Source organism: Phoxinus phoxinus (assembly GCF_949152265.1).
Source record: "Phoxinus phoxinus genome assembly, chromosome: 7".
NCBI lineage: Eukaryota > Metazoa > Chordata > Actinopteri > Cypriniformes > Leuciscidae > Phoxinus > Phoxinus phoxinus.
The window spans coordinates 20,705,987-20,731,008 of NC_136882.1; the positions used below are offsets into that span (position 1 = coordinate 20,705,987).

The 25,022-nt window shown below is 39.1% G+C and overlaps 1 protein-coding gene across 2 annotated transcripts in view; it reads left to right on the forward strand.

Annotated features, from left to right (window-relative positions):
- The first annotated feature begins 1,379 nt into the window (after positions 1–1,379).
- Positions 1,380–25,022, forward strand: part of tmem163a (transmembrane protein 163a) — a 43,954-nt gene continuing 20,311 nt past the window's right edge. The window contains exons 1-2 of one of the 2 annotated variants that reach the window (XM_079618562.1): positions 1,380–1,782; positions 5,357–5,476. In XM_079618562.1, coding sequence (XP_079474688.1) covers positions 1,593–1,782; positions 5,357–5,476 — 310 coding nt within the window. In that variant the 5' untranslated portion in view covers positions 1,380–1,592. The remainder of the gene's footprint in view (positions 1,783–5,356; positions 5,477–25,022) is intronic. The other variant, XR_013798308.1, reaches the window with a different exon arrangement.

Consider the following 25,022-nt stretch of genomic DNA (forward strand, 5'->3'; position numbering starts at 1 on the left):
TTTCTGCAATAACCATTTCATGTCTGTTTCGATAAATTTAGGAAATATTTTTTCTAATAACTTTACATCCTGCACAACAGTGTCCTCTAGCGGTTACTGGAGGTAGTACGTCAGAAGCTACTGGCATTTATCACGCATTCTTGCTGTTGAAAAAACTGTTGCCTTTTAAAACCTGTTTTAGGGATGAAGAAAAAAATCCCGCATCCACTATGTATTGTATTTAATCTAGTACGTGTTCGCTCTACAAACTGACGCGAGGACATCCTGAGAGGTGTGTGGGCCAAGAGTCTGTGAAAAAAAAGTGGTCTGGGAGGGAAAGTTTTAGTACTGTCGCTCAGGTCCACTATTTGCGACCATGTCCGTTGCTTGGTTACGTGCACAGCCGAGCGCTTTAACATTCTTTCTTTTTCTAAATTCCGTTTGGAGCTTTCGTTCGCGGGCGAAATTTCGCGGGGTGTATGACGCACAGCTCACAGTCACTTTCAAACCAAACAGATTTCTGTTGGTTACCTTGGCAAATCCGACCGACAACTCGAAACTGAAAACGGCATGGGGGAAAATCGTTCACTCAGACGCGAAATGGAAATTCCAGATAGCGCGGAATCCCGCAAAAACATACCGAACAACGGTAACCAGCTATTTTTGTCCGAAACTTAAAGGGATAGTTCACCCAAAAAATATTTTCTACCAGCCCTATACTATTCTTTTTTTATTTAATTTTATTTACTCACCCTTGTTCCAAACCCGTATTCATTTATTTATTTATTCTGTTGAACACAAAAGAAGATATTTTGAAGAATGTTCGTTGGTAACCAGACAGTTGAAGCCAGGCAACCATTGACTTCATAGTAGGAAAAAAAATACTATGGAAGTCTATGGGTTCCGTCAACTGTTTGTGTTCAACAGAAGAAAGCAACCCATACAGCTTTGGAACAACAAATAGGTGAGTCAAAATTTTTTTAGCAACTATCCTCTTAAATTATTCAAATTAAATTATCACTTATGTAGACATTTCCAATTGCCTAAACTATCAGATTGAATCACATTTAAAACAAGTGCTTGTGTGATTTTTTTTAGCATACACACACTAGCCTATAAACAAACATGTTCCAGACTTGAATGAAGAATGACACAACTTAAAAAAGTCAAGATTATATTAAGTTTTTCATTATCATGGATTAAGGATGGCTATTTGTGGCAGCTACTGACTTTGTCATAGGCTACAAAACAATAATAAAAACGTTTCTCAAATCTGTGTCAATCGAAGGAGGAACTACAACTGAACTGTATACGATCAGATGACGTGCAAATAAAAAAAAGTCAATGTTGAATCTAGAGAGCGAGGCAGCATCTTAACCAAACTATCCCCATGCCAAATTACAGTTGGGTGGCTGCAGTTCTTGCGCTCGGATTGGAGTTGTTCTCGGTGGGAGGGTGGGGTGGGGGTCCGTTGCTGATGCTGGGCAGATTGCGTTTATCTCCGCATCTCTGCTCCGTTACCCTTAAATGCTGCCACTGGATGGCTGCGCGTCGCAGTTCGACGTGATATCATTTATTGAGGGCTCCATCTGATTTCAAAAAAGCTAACAAACATGACAGACAGTACGACTTCTGATCCATGCCCTGTTCCCAATCCGACTATTGTGGACCCGTCGGCTGTGCGAAACGGACAATGCGCCGCTGCCCAGGATCCGAACCTTCCCAAAAGAGGGAGTCAGGGCGATCCTTTCAATATGGACCAGGACCAGGAGATGAAAATCACAGATAGCGTTGAGGGACAAGGTAAACACACATCATCTCTCTAACTGTAACAGATCAAGCTGTACTTTTGTAGAGTTGTTTCAGAAATGTAGGCTATTTAAAAGACAATGGTATTCTTTGAAGTAGAATTTATTTGGGATGTGATGTGAATAAGACTAAGGAGGCTCGCAAAGGTTGCGGTCAAAAGGAGCACGCAGGCGCTCTTGAAGCTATTAATAATTCAGGTGAGGAGAAAAATAATAAAAAATCACAGTATAAAATAAAATAAACGAACCCAAGATTAAACATCCTTTCTGGGTTTGCATGTTTAAGAGTATAGCCTATAGTTTAACAACATATATTTAAACTAAATAGCTTTTAAATAAATAGATGGACACGTTCTGTCTATTTCAATGGACCAGCAATGTGGTTTTAATTATTGCAATTAAGTTATTGCAATTCGAAATTTGACATTTACAACAGAATGTGTCATTTAGCACTTTATGTGAAGTTTAATTGATGTCCTCACGCCTGTTTTGTAACTTCCTTTTTGTGCGTTTTGACAGTAAAGTGGTTATATAATTTGAATAGTTGTTTGTGTCAAAACATAAAGTTCAAGGCGATTCGAATGAATTGTTTTTTTTATTTATTTTTTATTAAATATCCATTCTAGTTTTTTTTTTAGCAGTTTCTAGAATTCTAGACTAGAATTAGTTGACTTTAGCAGTGGACTTATGAATTGCTTTTGTTAACCTGCATGTTATTGCTACAGATTCAAACCACTTTTTCATGATTCGGGAGGAACAAATGTTATAGTTTATGATCTGGCCACCTATGTTGGTTACGGTCCTGCTATAAACTTTGTTTCTACTTCTGCTCAAACCGAATCTGACTCACACCTCAAGTGGAGATGTTCAGACAGAGCATCTTATCTCATATCAGCACTTCCACTCTTAGAAGCTGCATTACTCTGCACCTGCAGGATCTGAGTGTTGCTGTATGCTGTAGCACCCCCCTGTGCAATCAGTTTGAGCCAATGAATTATGCATAAGACCCTTCAATTCTGCACTGGTGAAATTGTGAGGGCATTGGAAGAAGTCTAAGAAAAAGACTGATGGGGATGGACTGGATGTGAGGAATTCATGCTGGTCTACTATTGTGGTGATCTATTTCATATAATAATACAACAACCCGTGGTTGTTCACTTTACATGCCGCTCGAACACTCTCGTTCTGTCTAAGCTGCAATGCTTTGTCATTTAGTCAAATATCTGTTTGCTCATGACTAGTTACTTGAACTGGCAGTGGCAGCCATCAGGATGGACAGCTAGTTTAGGATAGAGCTCGCTTTGGCTGCCTTCGGTAAATTCTTCTCACACATAAAGCAAGTAAAGACTTTAAGCCACCATGCCAGTTGGCAGTCATAATTGTTGGCACTGCTGTCTTATACTTTTGAAGAAAATATTAAAAACATTTCTACTTAACTGCATTATATAAAATGGGGTCACAGTTGTTTAAACTAAAATAATATGGATTCAAAACAGTTTTTTTCATATTTATTCATTGAATTTGAACATGCAGCCCTGTTGTCAGAAATGATGCATGTTGTTAAGGGAAGCAGATCCTGTTTTTTCTAAGTTACATCATTAATTCTGAAACGGCTTAATTCCACTTACAGATTTAATAAAAGTTTAATAAAACGCAAATCTTTTAGCCGATGTCCTTTTAAGCCATTAAGAGGAATGTTTCTCTCTCTTTCATGCAAACCCTATTAAGCATGGAAGAATTGCTGGGTCATGTGGATGTCCTGCTTCCACATGATTAGCAGACGGATGGAGTGGGGGCAGGCCCTTTACATGAGTTTCAGCTCATTTTAGTTTTAGTTTTCATAGAGTCTGCATGGGAAAGAACAAACTGAACAAATGTACTGTGTGTAAAGGTTTGTGTGGTAATAGATCTGGACAAACTTGACTGGAGTGTGTTTTGGTTTGGAAATGAAATAGTTTGGATTTGTGTGAGTGCAACACATGCTCCCGATCCGTACTGATGAAATAAATCATGTGAGTGGCCACATTCCCCAGCTCTGTTTTTCAGCTTTTACAATCACACTGACTGACCACCTATTGACTCTGTGCTCATAACCCTCAGCATGTGACTTCCACAGGCCTGGCAGATCAGTTCGCTGTACATGGGGGAAGATACACACACAGCCTCCCACTGTCACGATGACATAGCTGCCATTCATTTTGAACAGATGACAAAGGCATATTTGAGTTTTACCTCTTTGGCAAACACAGCACAATATAAACATTGCTTGGACGCTTAACAATAGACAGTCAACAGGTTCTGCGGCTTCTGTTCACTTAGTCTTATTCATAATTACACTCACGGATTAAATTTGTGACCTGTGGTGTTGTATATATCTCTAATAATGACCTGATAAAGACTCTGTTGAGGGACACAGATGTATTGTCTCGTACATACTGTGGAGTATCTCAGCTAAACATTTAACTATCAGCTTGCTGTTGTTTGTGGAAGTCTGTTTCTGCCTTGGAGCAAAAAAATAAAAAAGGTAATTGTGAGACAAAGTTTAAAATGAAGAAATAATGTCACTTTTTTTCTGTTAATTGTGACTTTATATTTCACAGTGTGACTTTATCTCACAAAGTCATATTGAGAGATATGAAAGTTACTTTACTGGTCAGAAGTTTTTTTTTTTTTTGAAAGATTTTTTTATATTTTCATTCATCAAAGATGCAGTAAATTGATCAAAAGTGAGAGTAAAGACATGAAGGCCTGGTTTCACAGACATGGCTTAGCTTAAGCCAGGATTAGGCCTTAGTTCAATTAGGGCATTTAAGTAGATTTTAGAAACATGCCTTAAAAAAAAAAACATTACTGAGGCTTAAAAACTTGCTTACTTGAGACCAAAAAGTTGCTCCCAGTTAAAACAGCGCAAACATTCATTTAAGTCTGGGACTATAGGCATAAGCATTGTCTGTGAAACTGGGGGTTATTACCGTATATTACAAAACATTTTTTTTTACAAAAAATAAACTTCCTATTCACAAAAAATGTAAGCAGCACAACTGTTTTCAACATTAAAATAATACATTTCTTGAGCAGCAAATCATCATATTAGTCATACAATTATACAAATATTACAATTTTTTACTGTAGTTTTGATCAAATAAGCAAAAGACTGTTAAACACTATAAATTCACAAAATATGAAGTCATAAGTAGACTACCTTTTAATATTTTACTCAGAGGTGGAAACAGGCTTTCATCGCTGTCTCATCTTCCAGTAGCTAAAAATCTCGCACACAGCATTTAAAGTCATATCATTTGTGACTTGATACATGAAACTGAATTTATTAGTGGCATCTAAATGTTGTTGAAACCATTTTGCTCTGCTAATTAAACACAGAGCCATTGCCCCACAGTGCAGATTAATTTCTGCTCTTTAATATGTCTCTACCCTCTCGCCTCTCCCTCTCTATGCCTGTCATGGTCCAGTGAGTAAATAATCAGCTCCTGTTGTTTGTTTCCCTATAGAGCACTTAATGTAATTGTATAATGGCCTTTAACCAGTGTTTTATTTACTTTTTTTGACAGGTCTCTTGGAGAGCAGCATGCGCCTGAAGCCTCATGAAGCTCAGAGTTACAGGAAGAAAGCTCTGTGGGTGTCCTGGATCTCCATTGTGGTGACGCTCATCCTGGCTGTGGCCGCTTTCAGTAAGTTCATGGTGATGCTTTTCCTGTCTTCAGGATGTTCAGCTAGTTTTGGTTAGAACTAGTCTTAATCACCCACAGACCGCCCACAGTCTGTTCACCGACTGTCTGATGCATATTTCACACAATACTGGAAATACTATTCCACAGTCTGGCAAGTTCCAAGCTGATTGGCTGACGGAATTATGATTACCCTGATTACACGTTTTCTGTACGGCTGTTCGCAGTTATGTCCCAAAATTATTATTAAAAAAATTCATGCCACTATTGGTGCGATAAATTTCAGATAAACCTGGCCCTAAACGGAACAGTAGGCTACATGAAAATCTTCCTGTCTAAGTGGGCCGTTTTTGGCCAAAATAAGCTGCAATGTGGACCGGACCTTATGCTGTTGAGTTAAAGCCCTGGCTATGTGAGACTAGCTTGAACTGGCAGTGGCATCCATCAGGATGGGCAGCTATTGAGACTAGAGCTGGCAGAGGAGTCTTCAGTAAAAGTATAGGATAGAACAGGCCAACTGCACATTTTTGGCATTGCTGAGTTATAGTTCTTAAATCCTTTAGGCTTAGTAGTTGGGAACGGGATGTGTTTTGGTAATTACAGGAAAATTGTATTCCATTATATTGATGATGTTAGTGGTCACATGTGAAGTAGTTTATGATCTGTGTAGGTTATGCTGCTTTGCTGTAACATACAGTGAATGAAAACTCTCCTCTTGAGTCACTGAAGATAAAGATTTTCATGATAAAGATTTTATGTAGTGTAAGTGTTTGCTGTCATAGTGCTAAACATTATTTTCTATTTTTCTGGTTAGGTAGAAAACAGACAGAGTTACATCTATATATATTTTTTATATCTGAAGTAAACAAACAAACAAATAAATCATATAAAATAGTAAATACTAAAAAATATATATATACCGGTATAATACAAAATAAAGTAAGTGAGCAACTGTTTTGATACATCTTTGATTTCTGATTTCTTATCGGCAAACATACATTTTTTAAATTCACCAATGTTTTCCAGATGACTTTTTGATTGCCTTTAGTTTGTATGACTTTATGCTGCTTTGAAACTATTTATTATGAAACATTACAAATGATAAATTTGTAAAATATTGAAAAGGTTTATCATATTCTGATATTAGATTGAAAAAAAGTAATTATATTTTTATGAATAAAAAACAAAATTTGTTTGGGGGGGATTTAGTGCAATGAAAGCCAATTATTCATGTATTTTATTAATTATTAAACGGTTAGTTCACCTAAAAATGAAAATTCTGTCATCATTTACTCTCCCTCATGGTGTTCCAAACCGGTATGAGTTTTTTTCCTCTGTTGAACACAACATAAGATATTTTGAAGAATGTTGGTAACCAGACTTCCATAGTACTTCTTTTTCCTACTATGGATATCAATGGCTACCATCAACTTTCTGGTTACCAACATTGTTAAAAGTCTCTGCTTTTTAGTTCAACAGGAGAAAGAAACACAACGAGGCTGAGTAAATTATGACATAATTTTCCTTTTTGTGTGAACTAACCCTTTAATGATTTAATTATAATATCGTGTATGCTATTTCACACACACTAGCTGCCTTTGTAATTTAGGTCCGCCTCTGTGGGTTCAACATATTTAGGCCCCTTGGCATTTCTTGACATTAGCCTCTTAACTGCTCATAAGATTGAGGCAACATGCAGTCTAGGAATGTTGCTCATTTTAAAGGAGGTGTAACATATGTGCTACAGAATCAGATACTCATTAAAAATGTCATTTTTTTCTTTCAAAAATTCAAATGTCAAAATGACAAAAGATTTGCAAGCAACCTTGTTTCTTTGATGCTTTTTCTGTCTTCACACCCTTGATTTAGAGAGCACTGGGATGTATTTTCCATGCATTTTATTATTAGAATGAATGTGCTATACCTCATATTTATGCAATGCTTTTAGAAACACAATATAGAGTGAATGAAGATAAAGCACATGCACAAAGAGGAAGCGAAGGAGAAATGTAGAAGGTTGACAGGATGTTTCAGGATTTGCTTGCCAGATGACGATGACTCCCCAATCTGAGTCTTGGTTTCTGCCAAGGTCTCTTCCTCATTCTACCTAACTATCTTAGTTCATTTTTTCTTGCCATTTTTGCCTTTGTCTCAAGTCTTGTGTCTTGTGAAATTTAATTTAAAAGGAAGAATTGTCGGAAGACATGAGCTCAGAGAAATGAAGATTAATGCTACGGGCCTGAAATGAAGGAGAAAAGCAACTTCTCATCCCAATAGCTTTTGTAATGTATACGCTTTGTAATGCAGTCATCTACATTCACCTACTGTACACCTTACAAACAGACACACATGACACCCTACTGACACATGCACATAATTATGTCATTATCCCTGTCTATATTTGTAATCTTTATTTCGTAATATGATGTTTAACGGAGAAGAGGAAGTTGGCATTTGGCCCATACCAAGCAGACAGTCTGTTTATCACGAGTTGTCCATAGTGATAAAGCGTATGGTTGGTGGACATTTAACATGACAATAGTCACTGTGTTGTCGGAGACTGTGAACTTTCCAAAAGCTGTTTTAAATTCAATATCGACTGTGTCTACAGTTTGTACCAGTCAATTTTCTCTGCCTCCGTAGCCTTAATTTGCGCAAAACCCATGGCTCATCTGTCCACGTGCAGTCTGAATGCAGTTCTGATGCTGAAACAGCATGTTTAACTTGTCCTCTGTGTTTTGTAAGACATAATGATGTGCCATGTGACACTGTCACTCTTATATCGCACAGTCACACTCTCACTGTAAAAAATCTTTCTTCACTGAACAGACATCATGACTCTTGTGATGCCAGTGGTGTGGGGCTTGTGACCGTCTTTGAAATCTCAGAAGAAGAACACCCAGCTTTGTTTTTGCGGTTTGGCCTGAATACATCAATTTTTCCAGATATTTCATGCTAGTGAATTAGGAAATCATATGATATGCTGAATATCTGAACTAATTATGAAATAAAAACCTATGTTCAGGCAACGCATCTTATTTGAAAGCTCAGAGATTTATTGAGGCTTACAGCAGGAACTGTTTGCTCGCTCTACTAACTTTACATTCAGTGCTAGTGGAATATTTCAGCAAATGGTAAAGTAGTCAATTTAAAAATAAAAAATTGTGTAATTTACTCACCCTCATGTATTTTCTTCTGTATAGGTTCTATAAAGTACCTTAAAGTGTTTTTTTATTATTATTAGATTTAACCTTTTAGGGGTATATCCAACATGGGATCATTTTATGAATTTCATTTTTTTTAAATTTTTTAAATTTTTTATTACATTTTATAAATCAAACAGCTTTTGAACATACTTTATCACTAGAAAGAAAAGGAAATAACCCATTAAACATGAAAGTATTATGTAATAATATCATATCATCGAATATCAAAGATGTCCATATTAAAACATTCACTATATTCAAGGTCTTCTGGAACCACACAATAGCTTTGTGTGACGAACAGACTGAAATTTCAAAGTTGTTATTCACTGAAAATCTTCTAGTGAGCCGTATTTACCGCTGTGGATAAAAAGAAAGATATTTTTTCATATTGCAACCTCCAACTTCTCTTATGGACATCCCAAAGAGTGTGAGGGCGAGTAAATGATGACAAGTTTTTGTAATTTTTGTGTAAACCTTTTAAGGAAAGGATTAGGTAAAATAAAAGTTTCTCTTAAATCATCAATTAGATGCCCTGTGTAATTAACACTATTTGAAACATCTTTTCATGACTGTTTTAATTGATCCTTTAAGTTAAAAACATCTACACTACAGAAACATAAAGCCCCTTGTTCTGCTTAAATGTCTAATTTGTTCTCATATATTTTAATGAGAGCTGGAAAAACTCTTATCTAGGGCAGTATTTCTGTGAAAAAGATTGAAGTCTTCCTTTGTACTTATTTTAGATTCAGAGTAATTATATATATATATTATGTTTCCCATAAGGAATTAGTCTCCACTTTAGTCTTGTTCAGTAGTTAAGCTGAATTGACTAGCAGGAAAATACATTAATAACATGTCTGCCAGCCTTTACTTGTCTGTATATTTGACATATAAAAATGATTAAAGCTAAACAATGCTTTTCATTGGCACTTAGATAGAAATGATCAACCTGCAGCAGATGTCACGACTTTAAAATGATTCGAGATGTGCGTTTTTTAATATTTGCGCAGTTGTTTTGATCAGATGCTGAGTAAAATATTTGCATCTTCAATGAAAAGCTTCTGCCTACAGCATTGGCCAGGTAGCTTTACTTCCATAAGATGGATGTTATTTCAGTGTTTAGCCAGATTTACCTATAATTCCACGTCTTATTAGTTCCACCACCTAATTACTTTTTTTATTTTAATTTAACACACCGTCATCAAAAGAGCTTGATGTTTTGTCCTGGTTCATCAGTCATTGTCAGGTAGTAGTGGTTTGGTATCTCTTTCCAGCAGTGACTTCACAATAAGTGTCACAGTGTCTGGTTTATGTTCCTTGGGTCACCACTAGATGTCCTCCTTCCCCACGGTGTCCATCACACTATTGAACTACATTTCCCACGATCCTTGTCTTCTCATTGCACTTGGCTGTTTCCTAATCACTGATCATTGCACTCAGCCATTTCCCCATTATCATTGTCTATTCCCTGTGTATTTATACCCTGTCTGTTTTAGTATGTGTCACGGAGTCCTTGTCCATTATCACGCCATTTCCAAGTTCTGGTTTCTTGTTCTGTTCTTGTTTTATGTTTGGATTGTCCTTATGGTTTTGACCCCTGCCTGGACTGTTTGTGAGTACGGATTTCCCCCAATAAATACACTTACTGCATTTGGATCTTCTCCCTTGTCTCCTTGCGTATGGATCGTGACAGAAGGACTCCGTCACAATGCAAGGATCCAGCGGTATGTGTTCCAGCTTCTCTTCCCCAGCCATCGAGCGGGAGAGGAGGGATTGTTTTGAGGGGACCCGCCTGGTTGTTTTTCGTGGGACCCGGGGAGGTCGCAGAGGAGGAAGTGGTCGAGAACAAGGCCAACACCACCCTCCACCTTGGCCCCCCTTCGTCCCTGGACTGGTGAGGGACGGATTAGAGCCACCATCTCGCCATCGCGGGCGGAGAAGGGGAGAACGTACGTCCGCCCATCCAGAGACTGTTCACGTCCCGTCTGCCCAGCCAGAGTTTGTTCACGTCCCGTCTGCCCAGCCAGAGTTTGTTCACGTCCCGTCTGCCCAGTCAGAGACTGTTCACGTCCCGTCTGCCCAGCCAGAGTTTGTTCACGTCCCGTCTGCCCAGCCAGAGTTTGTTCACGTCCCGTCTGCCCAGTCAGAGACTGTTCACGTCACGTCTGCCCAGTCAGAGACTGTTCACGTCCCGTCTTCCCAGTCAGAGACTGTTCACGTCCCATCTGCCCAGCCAGAGTTTGTTCACGTCCCGTCTGCCCAGTCAGAGACTGTTCACGTCACGTCTGCCCAGTCAGAGACTGTTCACGTCACGACTGCCCAGTCGGAGACTGTTCACGTCACGTCTGCCCAGTCAGAGACTGTTCACGTCCCGTCTGCCCAGTCAGAGACTGTTCACGTCCCGTCTGCCCAGTCAGACACTGCTCACGTCCCGTCTGCCCAGTCAGAGACTGTTCACGTCCCATCTGCTCAGTTTGAGACTGGTCTAGAGATGCCCATTTGTGGGGCCGCCAAGGCTATGATGGATTATTTAGAGCGTCTGGCTCGGATCCTGGACATGCCGGTGTCTGCTGTTCCAGAGCCGGAGCCGGTGTCTGCTGTTCCAGAGCCGGAGCCAGTGTCTGCGGTTCCAGAGCCGGAGCCAGTGTCTGCGGTTCCAGAGCCGGAGCCAGTGTCTGCGGTTCCAGAGCCGGAGCCAGTGTCTGCGGTTCCAGAGCCGGAGCCAGTGTCTGCGGTTCCAGAGCCGGAGCCAGTGTCTGCTGTTCCAGAGCCGGAGCCGGTGGTGTCTGTTCCTGTGCCTGAGCCGGTGGTGTCTGTTCCTGTGCCTGAGCCGGTGGTGTCTGTGGCAGTTCCTGAGCCGGTGGTGTCTGTTGCAGTTCCTGAGCCGGTGGTGTCTGTTGCAGTTCCTGAGCCGCTGGTGTCTGTGACTGTTCCTGAGCCAGGGTTGGTCCCTGTCCCGCCTTGGTCTTCACTGCCATGGCCGCCCGAGTGGTCGTCTTCACCCTGGTCGTCTCCGCCGTGGCCGCCCGAGTGGTCGTCGCCCGAGGGGTCTTCACCGCCGTGGCCGCCAGATGGACTGTCGTCTCCGCCCTGGCCGCCAGATGGACTGTCGTCTCCGCCCTGGCCGCCAGATGGACTGTCGTCTCCGCCCTGGCCGCCAGATGGACTGTCGTCTCCGCCCTGGCCGCCAGATGGACTGTCGTCTCCGCCCTGGCCGCCAGATGGACTGTCGTCTCCGCCCTGGCCGCCAGATGGACTGTCGTCTCCGCCCTGGCCGCCAGATGGACTGTCGTCTCCGCCCTGGCCGCCAGATGGACTGTCGTCTCCGCCCTGGCCGCCCGATGGACTGTCTGCTTCGCCACGGCCGCCGGTTAAATTGTCATCCCCTGTTCCTGTTCCCCTTCATGGTCCTGGCCCTCCATCCCTCCCCCTGATCGTCCACCATTCCACCTCCCGCCTGGACTCTTGTGTTTGTTTTTTGTGGGTCTTGGAGCGTCTGGTAGCCGCTCCGTAGAGGGAGGGTTATGTCACAGTGTCTGGTTTATGTTCCTTGGGTCACCACTAGATGTCCTCCTTCCCGACGGTGTCCATCACACTATTGAACTACATTTCCCACGATCCTTGTCTTCTCATTGCACTTGGCTGTTTCCTAATCACTGATCATTGCACTCAGCCATTTCCCCATTATCATTGTCTATTCCCTGTGTATTTATACCCTGTCTGTTTTAGTATGTGTCACGGAGTCCTTGTCCATTATCACGCCATTTCCGAGTTCTGGTTTCTTGTTCTGTTCTTGTTTTATGTTTGGATTGTCCTTATGGTTTTGACCCCTGCCTGGACTGTTTGTGAGTACGGATTTCCCCCAATAAATACACTTACTGCATTTGGATCTTCTCCCTTGTCTCCTTGCGTATGGATCGTGACAATAAGTGGCTGTTATCATTGTTCCATACTGGTAGACATGATTGTAGCTCTAGATTCTTATATCACTTTTATTTGATTTCTAATATTAAATATTTGACAGCATCTCAAGTCATTTTGCTTGAGATGCTGTCTTGTTCTTTGAAGTTTGATTAAAAAAAATTTTGTTTCAATAATATTTTTTTTCTTTTAGCCCAACAAAATATATAGCCGCAGGTAGTAAAACTGCATATAATATACTATCCCATCTGATTTGGTTGTACTGTAAGTCTTATTTTATTTTACATTTTATACCATTTGAGGGTGCAATGCAATACTTTACAATGACTTTTATGTTACTGTTCTGTCTGTTAATGTTTTCATTCATTCAGGCCACCGTGGAAAGGCCAGCCATTTGATTATGATTATTTTTTAAATAATTTACTATCATTCTTATTATTCTCTTACAGTATGTTATTACTGTCATAAAGCAATAAGCATAATCCTTATTGATTGATTCCTGAGTTAATTCACGAACAATGCATAGAACAAGTGCTTGTTGAAAAGCTTGATAAGAGTTAGCGAAAGTAAATAGATTTGGAGGTTTGAAGCTTAAATGAAGGGTTAGTATTGTTATTCTTCATGCTGGTGATGAAATACAATCTTTGTGTTTTAGAAAACTATTAGCATGTAGCCTAGTAATTAAGTGCATAGCTACATTTAGCAGTATCTACTGTAGTAACTCATTTAAATCTGAATTTTTTTCACTGGCTGAATGCCAAATGAGCTCAGAGAATATTTGCCTTTTATGCAAATTATCGTCTCTTGTTCTTTCAGTGTCACCTTCCTCATATTGCAGTAGCTCACTACATTCACACTCACATTACATTGGCTGTAAAAACAGAAAGCAATTTTTAAAGTTACTGATCACTCAAAATATATGTTGTTACAAACTAGTATTTAGCTTTTATTGAAATAGACATTTTTGAAGCATCGTTCCAAGAGGGAAGATATAAGGACAAAAAAACAAACATAAATGCATCATAATAGCTAAAACGTCTTTAAAAATGATTAATTTTGGGTTAAATTCCCTGGGAAAAATAGCAACACACAAGGATGCTATTCTTATGAATAAATGTGTATTTATATAAATGTCTAGGTTAAGCAGCAAACATGGGGATATTCAGATGTATTATAATGATATGTGTCACCTGAATTGACACCTGAACTGGGTTTATAGAAAAAAATAGACATTAAACATTGGTGTCACAGGATCAATGTGGCACTCATGGGAATTTAGTATTCTAGTATAAGTCATGATATGTGGAATAATAACTAGACAGTTTCATTTTAATTAAGCACTTCCAATGTGAACCCATGCTGCTTGGTACCAAAATAATACTGAATGTGAGAGAAGATAATGGTGAGTCATTAGCTTGCAATTTCAGCCTTTTTAACGAACTAATGTGTTGTGCTGTATCAAAGTGCTTTTCAACATGAGGTGCAGTGTCTTATTCCATTTCAATTTTGTACAGAGATCAAATATCTTATGATAACTTTACATTACAAATGGGATTGTTTAATTGAACTGTCATTTAGCCAGCTGAGTCCAAGTTCTCCGGATACTTACAGCGCTGGTCAGAGTTAATTAGGAAAATGAAAATAGTGTGTGTGTGAAATATAATATCGCCCATTAGAACAACTTCAATAAGAGCTTGTTGGGTCTTGGTTGAGTGCTGTATCTTTACGCTGCTGTCTTCATCAGCCTCGTCCTGACATGCTCTACACAGCTATTAGTTTCACAGAATAATGGATTATACAAGCACACAGTGCCAAAAGACAGAGAAGATTTATTCACTGCAGTTGAACTTTATTCCCAGCTGTCTGTCTTTATTCCCGTCCTGCTGACAGGCATCTTATATCAAGTTCAACCAAGCATTCAGGAGAAGGTTTTCACTTCAGATACATTGCGAGGCCTTTAATGCTATCCATGTTGGTCTCTTCAGTTCCTCACACATATAAGCCCAGTTCTTTTTTTAAATCATTAGGCAGACCCTTTCACTTGTGAATCATCACCACTGAGATGTGACATCACCTTTAAAAGGACCGTGGTTGGTGACATTTTCAGTGCAGCAACACATTTCACCTAAAGTCACTCCCCATTTTCTGCACGTACTGAATGTTCTTCTCACCTTATCAACATGGTGTGCTGCGTGAAACTATTTGGACCATGTTGATGATAATGATGATTATTTATTTTTGTCATGCCCGCTGTTGTAAGCTGAGTATATAATGGTATTGTCCCTCTGCAGGACCTGCTTAAAGCGTCAAGAAAGGGTTGGCTAAATGAGATGCATTTGTAGCCCTGTAACCTGAGCAGAGCACTGCAGATGTCTGCCATTCTGCTCCATTAGGAACCTGTCTAAACACATTAAGTCTCGGGTTGAGTTCTCCTTCCAGTCCATTTAGGCATCAACAAAGAAATTGTTTTCTGATAATGGAACCAGTGTCCTGATAGCAGATATGCTGCTGGTGTTTATGGGACACATCATTAGTCACTGTGAAACTGTACCTGAATGACTCGGGAAGCTTTTTCTTTCTTTCTTCCTTTCCTCCTTTGTATCTATATAATTTGTCTCCTGAATTTATTTACAAAAATTGCTATACATATTTGTTTGTTCGATTTGTTAATTTATTTCATTATGTTTAATTTTTTTTAAATAATTTGGACGGAATGGCAAATCATTGCTCGAGACACATGGGAAGTTTTATTCCCTAGAGAATGTCAAGGCCTATTGAATGATGTCTGTTGACGGAATCCAGAGACTGTGGTGGTCCATTTGGGAAATGTTTATTATATCATGGCTTTTAAATTAATTTATCTGCCTGCTGTTATGATGCTTTTTTTAGTTCAGAGTTGTGTGCACATACACTAGCAATAACGTTGAGTTATGCATATAAATACTGTTCCCAGAAGGAGGGAAACGAGGTACAACACATGACTATGGGATATCGCGCTCTTCTGCCATCTGCTGAAGACACCTTTATTCACGCCTGAAAGGCCAATGACGCATGACGACAGCATATAAATACAGTCGAATGCATCATTCCCGTTGTTCAGTCCAGCTCTTCACCGAGCCTCCGGCTGCACGGGGTTCAGAGGTGCTTTACCTCGTTTCCAGGGGTGTTCATAACTGGTGCGCAGGTGTGGTAAAAATAATTGATGCGCACCAGAAAACGTGGAGGGAAGCGCTTTTAAGTGCCAACATTTTTGGGGACAGGGACACATTTACTTAATGGAGTAGGATCATCAATCATAATGATAAGTGTGTTCATTCATGCGTACAGACCAAGTTTAACCATCATAGAGTGAATGTTTATCATTTGGATGTGTTTTGTCTTGCCAATTTACACATTCAAACTATTTTAAAAGCGTAAAAAGAGGCGAACATCTGTTTATCCGCTGTTATCTGTGCGCACAGCCTCACACACCCGAAGCACGAACACGCAGAGAGAGAGAGAGAGAGAGAGAGAGAGAGAGAGAGAGAGAGAGAGAGAGAGAGAGAGAGAGAGAGAGAGAGAGAGAGAGAGAGAGAGAGAGAGAGAGAGAGAGAGAGAGAGAGAGAGAGAGAGAGAGAGAGAGAGAGAGAGAGAGAGAGAGAGGGGCGTGTTTCAGACAGCGCTCGGTCACTGAATTGATTCCTCTTTCGCGTTTACTTGCGCTTGAACGGACACATGGACAAGTATACTTTCGGAGTTTCGGTTATGTCATAAGTGAAACCGGATGTGTGTCAGTATATTCCGTCTGTGCATTCGGTCTTAAAGTGACAGCAGCCTAATATTCCTACTGTTGTCTGTGTCATTAATATTGACACTGAGCCTGATAGCTGTGAAAGCTCTTAAGCTCTGATGACACAGCAGAGCCAACACATCTTCTGCATATATTTCAGATATGTGCGGCCGCTGTGGCGCTATAGGGACCTAAAATTGTAGGCAATCCCTTCATCGGAGACCTTTTCTGTTCCCCGGGTGGATTGTGGCAATATAAATCAGGCAAATCTACTGATGTATGCCAACCCCGATGATGCAGAGAGCATAACTGGTGACATACTGCAAGCATGTTTGAACTTGTAATACCTTAAAGTGTTTGATCAACTGCCGCAAATCCACGATAGGGCGGCACCAGAACATAAATTTCCATACATTCCTCCCCCTAAAGTCATCTTCGCTCAGACTCTGTGCTAGAGGAACTTTGTCGTGAACAAATTTTCCGTGGCCTCCAAAAACAGCGATCACTGCATCTGGATCTGCACCCGAAGACAGGAGACACGATAGTACTATCGACAGTGCACACATATATTGGTGTTGGAGAGATCCAGCCTAGCACCAAACACAATTCAAACACACCGGACAGTGCTCGTGAGTATACCATAAACTCCCACATGGCATAGGACAGGGGCGAGAACTTATGTTCAGATATTTCTCATGAAAAAGTCTATTAGCCATTTGTTAGTTGTGCTAAACTCGAGCTAAAAACTTTTCTTTTATGCCTTTTCCTTCAACAAGAGTCACCAACGTGGGTTTTCTTGTGAATGTGGAGAGTTTTGACATTTTGTTTGGAAAAAAACGTATTAGCCCTTCGTTAGCAGGGTATGTGTTCTCATTGTCTAGCTCAAAGGTAGGACACATCACCTAGTGGACTTCTGCTGTCCATGGTCCTGAATTCCCCCTGGCTAGTGCAGCTCAGTAAGCCTAGACTGAGGTTCAATCATTTTGTTTCAAGTAATGCTTCACATAAAAATGTATGCAGCTGAAAAACTTTTTTTATTTATTAAAGTAGCCTATAAAAATAAAAAACGTGTTGCCCTAAAAAACAATTGTGGTTAAATATAACTAAATACATGATTTAGGAATGCATGAAAGGACACCATATTTAACACTAGGACATTACAGTCTATTTCACCTGAACTCAAACGTACCGCTGCTGATGTTAAAATGTGGACAGGAACAGCTGCTCCTCTGGAAGCCTGTTGTCACGGCCTCAGACATGTGTTCATGTAGCCTACAACACATTCCCGTGCTGAGCAGGTGCTCCTAAAGCATGTCAGCTCATCGAGTCAGCTTTTAACCTTCAATGTTAAAATACTTTTTTTCTGTCTTTAATATATTGGTAAGCTAATTATAAAATGATTCCCTGGAAAAGTGTGTTGCCGTCAACTCTACTAGTTTTAGCAGTTACTCAACCAATTACATGAGTTTGGTTGACCAATGGCAGACATGTTCATGGAATCTGCCATTTGCCAATTCTTTTTTATGTTATTTGGTTTATTACACACTTCAGTGTAGAGCCCTAAAGCCCTTCAAATTCACCATAAAGAATTACGTTAAAATGTTTCACTGTTTCAAAAAAAAAAAAAGATTAATTTTAAAATGTAGGCTACTTTTAGTGATTAAATATTTATCTACCGATATAGTTCAAGTTTCCACTGTGCCATAGTCTAATAGGCTGCTCTAAAATACACCATAGAAGCTTTTGAGTAATATCAAGTCATTATACCAACAAGCAGATCCTATCTGTTTAAACAAGATAGTTAAACTAATCTTGTGTTTGACATCCGGAGACTGAAACTTTAATAAGAAACCATTAGTGTCTAAGAGTGTATCAGTTGTCTGCCATCCAAAAATGATTTCAGTCCAGTTAGATGTTTTGTCTACTCTCTCAGTATCTCTCAGTTAGCAGTGACCATTAAATTAATTAGTTCATTCTTATTTCAAACACATTCAATAAAAATCACAAACTTCAGCTGTCAAGGATTTAGCAATTAAACATAATATTTTCATCTTTCTTTTCCCCAAAAATATTTATTATTAATATTTACTGTGTGTATTAAGTGACGTTGATTATTCTTTTCAGTCCTGCAGAATTCATTCAGTTATGCAGTCAGCCACACACTATTGGGGTGTTTACGTGAGTGTGACAACTGACTGGGGATCAGATATGTCTGTGGACATGCCAATCCTGTCACATGATTCACACACATGGCATTACATCTAAATGCCTTGAAACACACATACAAACTATAAAATTGCCTTAGAAACACCCTCAGTCTGTCAAATATAAGCCTATATCAGTATAAATTTCATAGCGTTCTGCAGCAGAAAGCAGGTGCGGCGCTCTTTCTGTTAATAAGCGACAGCCAAGCAAATCTGCTCGACCGGCCATATTGGCTGGGAGTCTCAGGTCTCAAGGGGCTCCTGGAAGCTGAGCTCAGACGTGAGCTGCATGTGCTGTGAGTGTGACCTCAATAAATCAACCTAGATTAGGGCTCTGGAGCCTGGATGCGGTACCACAGAGGAGTCGGGTCGGGCGTGTGGCGGGTCCCACAAGAGGGAATACCTGGAATCTGTGAATAATGCTGAGAATAAGGGGAATACTTTCTTGATAAAGGGTATAAAAGAGATTTATCTCCAACTTGTTCAAATAATCAGTAATCACAGAAAAAGTAGCATTTTCATCGAAATGTCACATTTAATACTATTGCATAAAATTATTTAAATGTTAATCTAATAATATCAATCTTAATATTGTCAATAGTTTTATATGCAATGGCAAAAAGATATGATTAAAACTTTTGTTTTTATTTAAAAACATTTTATTTAATAACTATTAATTGTGATTATATTATATTGAGATTAATATATATATATATATCAGTTCATAATTATTATTCACATTGATTAATGACTTGAAGCAAAATTTGTAAAATTTGTAAAATTCTAATTTGGCAAGCTAAAGTGCAGTGGTTTGTAGTTTAGTGAAATGCAGACAGATACACTTGCAATTTTTTCATGTTTGATATGATATGCTAAATGAATGTGTGTAAATTATTGTTGTGTATAAACATCATTTTTAAAGATACACTTTTCCTCCACCTCCCTTCTGAACACTAAACTAAATATACACAGTCAAGTCACTAGGGCAATAAGTCACTGACATACTGCTTCACTACATCCGCTCTGTTTATTTGTCCTTTGACTAAAGGTCTTAGCAGTACAAATATTCTATTGAAGATTACAGCTTACTTTATGAATGTGCAAAGTGCCTTAATCCTTCTTGAATAATATTGCTATACTGCAAATGCTGTTTTCCCGTTTAATTCAATTAGTACTTTTTTCTTTCTAATAAGACAGTGGAGATCTGTGATTGGTTGGTTATTTTTATCTGTGGTAAGAGAGTTTCTAGAAATCAGGTTATATGAAACATAATTCAAATAATAGCAAGATGTTAGACCCTCAGTGTACACTTCTTCAGTGTACGCTTCTTCAATGCTTGTCTCACCAACAGAGCACATGACTTTAACTCGCTTTTAAGGCACCATACAATGATCATATTTCATATAAAGCCTAAACTCCACCATTTTTCAAATCAAATTCTCTTAATTTGATGGCAGCGCCGGTGAGTCGCACTGAGGGGTGTGAGTGCAGTAAACTCCACTCTGCATGTGGCAAATTGTCCAGCACTGTAGGTTGTGAATTATTAAAGACAACATATTGCTTCAGAGCTGAGGAAGAGCATTGTTGTGATAGCCAGTGTCCCTGAACGTGGCTACATGAGGTCAAGGAATTTGCATTGATTTGCATTGGAATTGGTAATTATGTTCTTTGCAGAAATGACCAGACTGAGGTAAATGTTGATTATTCACGTATGGCCTGTGTGGGATGGCTCAGTCACACTATCCTGACTCAAAGTGGAGCATGTTCTATATTGATATTCCTTTAAGTCCATTGATTCTTTCAAAGTGACGCTTTCTGGGGCGCTCCTAAAATTGATTTTAAATAGATTACAGTCAAATTAGTGAGACACTGGCTATTGATTTATCCAGTCTGTTAGAAATGTACTGGATTTCCTCTCAGAAAATCCCTTTCATAACAAATTATCTGCACTACACCCACAAACAAGTCATTAAAAAGGGAATCACAGGATTACCTGTGACATCTTAAGTCACAAACTACAGTAAACAATGAAGCTATTAGCGATATATTTGTGACAGCTTTTAAACAGTTCTGCTTTTTGAAATCTGATCAGAAAAGCAGCAAATCCTACTTTCTATTTCACTGACGTCTCTGGCTTCTTTTGAAATTCATAGCACACACAGTCTTACAAGAGGAATGACATCCTCAGTCAGCTCCGGTCCTCTGAGACGGGGATTAGTGTGATGAAAAGCAGGAGCGGTGGCCATTATCAGCCCGAAGCATCGAGAGAGGGGTTCTCCCACCATTCCTCGTTCATTACACAAGGACATTTAAAATCTCATTGTCATTCTGTTGTCAGGAGTATGTTCAGTGTGTTTTGGTTTAGCTTTCATTCTGCTCCCTGTTATGGTTTGCTTGAGTTAATTCTGCTAGTTTGTTTCCATGGTTAATCATTAGTTCCACTCCTGTTCTTAGTTCTGTTAATTACTAATGTGCATTTAAGCCATTAGTTTCCTCAGTTCATGGTTCAGGGTACGTTTACTTGACAACGATGTACAAAACAACGTAAAGGTTTTTTCTTTGTACAGGTGTACACCATTATCAAAACAATCCCCGTTGACGCGGATCCTCGAAAACGACTAAAAACACAAAACACTGTATTATTCACTTGCGCACATATGCATTCTTTTAAAGAGCACTTGCGCCAAAGTAAACGCGCATGCTTAAACACGTAATACACATGTGCATTTCATCACCATTTTCACAGAGTCGTGTTTTTGTAGTTTACACGGAGACGTTATCGGTAACCCGTTTTCAAATGTTTGCATTTTCAAGCCCCCAATACGCTGTTGTCGTGTAAATGAACGGCCAAAACGCATAAAACGTTTTGTAAATGGCCCCTCAGTCTCGTTTATGTTGAAGTGGTTGTGCTATTTCATTTTCCAAGTGACCTCCTGTGTGTTACGTTTTTTGGATTTATTCATTAAAGGCTGTTTTTGTTGATCAACATTGATCACCATCACACTGTTTTCTGTTCGCCATCATTGTGTGCTTTACTACTGCCACACGTTATAGAAGACTGAACCCAGATAAGATTTGTTGCGTAATTTTTCTTTTCTTTCTTCTTTCAATATGGACGTACCTGCCGTCAACCTTTCCAACCTGGATCAACCTTTTCTTTGAAAAGAATCAAAAGAATGATGTGACTGACTGAATGAATGATGACTGTTTTTCACAAAGTTATTATATGACCTCAGAAGACATTTTAACATCAAGTTGTATGGACCACTTTTGAAAAGAGTGGCCAGGATTTTTTTCCTCATTCACCTTTTGTGTTCCATGGTAGAAAAAGAAAGTCATACAGGTTTGTTATTTTATGAGGGTAAGTGATGACAGAATTAGTTTTTAGCTGTACTATCCCTTTAAGCTTAGTCTTATCTAAGCTAGACCGTATTAAAGACTGTTGTCACATTGTTAATGTGTTCTGTTCTTTGTTGTGATCTTGTTTCCCCCTGTCTTTGTGATTTTGGTTTAGTCCTGTTAGTTTTTCCCTGTCTGTTTAATTAGAAATTCCCGACACCTGTGTCTTGTTAATTTTCCCATTTACCCCAGTTCTTTTAAGCCCTGTGTTTTCCCTCAGTGTTTGTTGGTCGTCGTCGTTGTATGTTAGTGTGCTTTGAAGTCCTGGAGTGTTTTCCTTTGTTCCTGAAAGTTTATTTAATTGATAAACTAACTGCATTCAAGTACCCGTGTCCTTGTCTTCGGCATCCTGCACCAAACCTGACTACTGTATATCAATATGGTGCTCTTGTATTGCTATAAATCGGAAAAACCACAATACGCAATAAACTGGAGTCTTGCATGCCTGAAATAGCTGCCCAGAGGCGTTGTAAATATGCCCTCTGAGTGAACTGAGTTACCTTGAGAGGGACTTTGGAGCATATACACCTGAGTCTGGAAGAGATTGGATGTGAAATAGTGATTGAGTGCATCTCCTCTGTCTCATCCTCTACAGCGTTTCTCCTGTTAATAGATGTCTTGTATCTTGTTAGCAAACCCCCTACAGGGAGTTTTCGTTTTGTGTTCTGACTAAGAATCCTAAGTCAAACCTGCATTTGTCAAAGATCTGGACAAACCTTTATAAGATACGCTAAACAAATGTATAAAGGCCAGAGTATACCTCGATTTTTATGTGTACGTGAGGGTCCTCTAACAGTGAATGTGACGCAAATTTCGTCACCAGAATAGTACATGTGCCACTGGATTTTTTTTAAATGCCAATGCGTTTTGAATTAGTTTTGCACTAATCAGTTCCACAAGGTGGCAACACTGGCCTGGACTGTTGTTTCACAGTACAAAACGAAAGTAAAGAAACAGAACAAAAACAACAACAAAATACAGGAGACTGCAACAACAACAGACGCCCGCATTGACAAGTGCTTGTGTGAGGGTTATGAGACTGCTGCAACTTCAGTTTAAAAGAATGCAAAGACATATTTATCGGTCATAACTTTTGGAGAAAAATAGTGCAGACACTAGAGCGCATGTGTCGGCCACCTGCATCCCTGCCCGCTATCAAATGGAGTATCATTTGATAGGCTTGGCGTTCGACTGTACACATAAGATAGCGCACACATAAAAAATGAAGTATACTTTGGCCTTAATGACACCTGAACATCACACCCATGTGCTTGTTCAAGTAATTTCAAAACCATCAGCAAAAAATATATAATTCAGTATTCTTGTTAATACTAATACTATTATTGATGTAATGCAGGACTAGAGACATTTACACTTATTTTGACCTACTTCCTCAGGCATATTTCTTCTGCTGCAACTCTCACTGGGTTCTTTGATCATCACATTCCTGCTTATGTTCTCAGTTTTGAGGGAATGTTTCATATGCAAATAGGCCAGGAAGAATATGAATGTTATCTTTTCCAGATCCTGTACTTTTTTTGTCTGCTCATATTGGCAATTTCACAGATGCCATCAGCAAACAATTGCACATGTTTGGAATTAAGCTTGTAAGCTTGTTGTTCTTTCTAGTATTATGACACTTCAGTCTTAGCTTTGGGCCCTTTGTTGATCAGCTAAATGCAAAAAATCAAGCTACTTGTTTTGCTGTTTAACTACATTCATATAAATAAAGGTTCCAAACATCCTTTCAATGAACAGTTCTTAAAGAAACCTAGTGTAAAAAATCCACTGTGGAATGGAAAGGTTTCATAGATTGTTATGTTTTTTCAGGGAAACCAGTAGATGCCAATGAAGAACCTTTATTTTTAAGAGTGTTTTTTCTTGTTTTTGCCACATTTTTATTGATCGAGAGTTAGGAAAGGAAGATAAAGAATGGGATGGGAGCATATATCTGGGCCAAACTATTGAGTGGTCAGTGACCCGGCTGGGTCTCATGTACTGACCACAATGCCACCGCTCTGATGTTGTTGGTGTTGGATATTATATATTATAATAGACTGTTATGGCCGGGCTCTGAAAAAAGTCCCCAGTTGTTTTTATCAGTGGTTTTAATGAACCATAAATCTCTACATGTTTTCCATACGTAACAACAGATCTGGAGCAGAATTGTTGTTTTGTTTCAAGGGTAGTGTAAGATATCATGCGGTGAGCAGCCCCTCTGTTGCTATGACACGTGGTGGTCGAGTCTGTCTTCAAAGTTAGAGATCAATAGAACAGTGAGAGTTCTCCACTCAAGAGGGGGGCAGCAAATAGAGCCTCTCGAATGCAAGCTCACGGTTGGCAAAATGGAGAGCCTCACATCTCTGCAGTCAGAGAGCTTTGTCAAAAAAGTCAAAACACAGTGGGCAGCGTTTTTCCATTCACATTTTAATAGATGCAAATAGTGGAGTGACTTGGCTCTGCATTATGATACCAATAAATCTAACAAGGGATTTGACAAGTACACTTTCAACTGATAGCAACAGCTGACACTGTAATAGATCGGTACTGTGAATGACCCGTCAGTTTGGGCTCAGAGCTGAACATGTACAGGAGGCATTTTCTCTTTTTGTAAAATTCACTGATGTTACACAAAAGTAACAACCCTCACTAGCCTTTCCAAAAGCAATTTGTCTGTTGTATTCTAGCTTATTATATTAAATTAAATTATATTATATTATATTATGATGTTATGTTGTATTACTATTTCATTATTATTTAGGTTACACTTTATTCTAAGATGTCATTGTTATAGTGTAATTATACATTTAAGAACGGAGAAATATGAATTAACTACTTGTACTTACTATAGGTTTAAGATTTGGTTTAGGGTTAATTGCATGTAATTATGCATGGTTTAGAGTTATTATTACTATAGTAACTACACATAACATGTAACAAAGACATTGTAAAATAAAATGTTGTTGCCATTATGTTACCATTATTATGCCATGTTTATTTATCTATTTATTTATTTTTGAGTGATATACTTTTTGTGGGACTCATTGTTT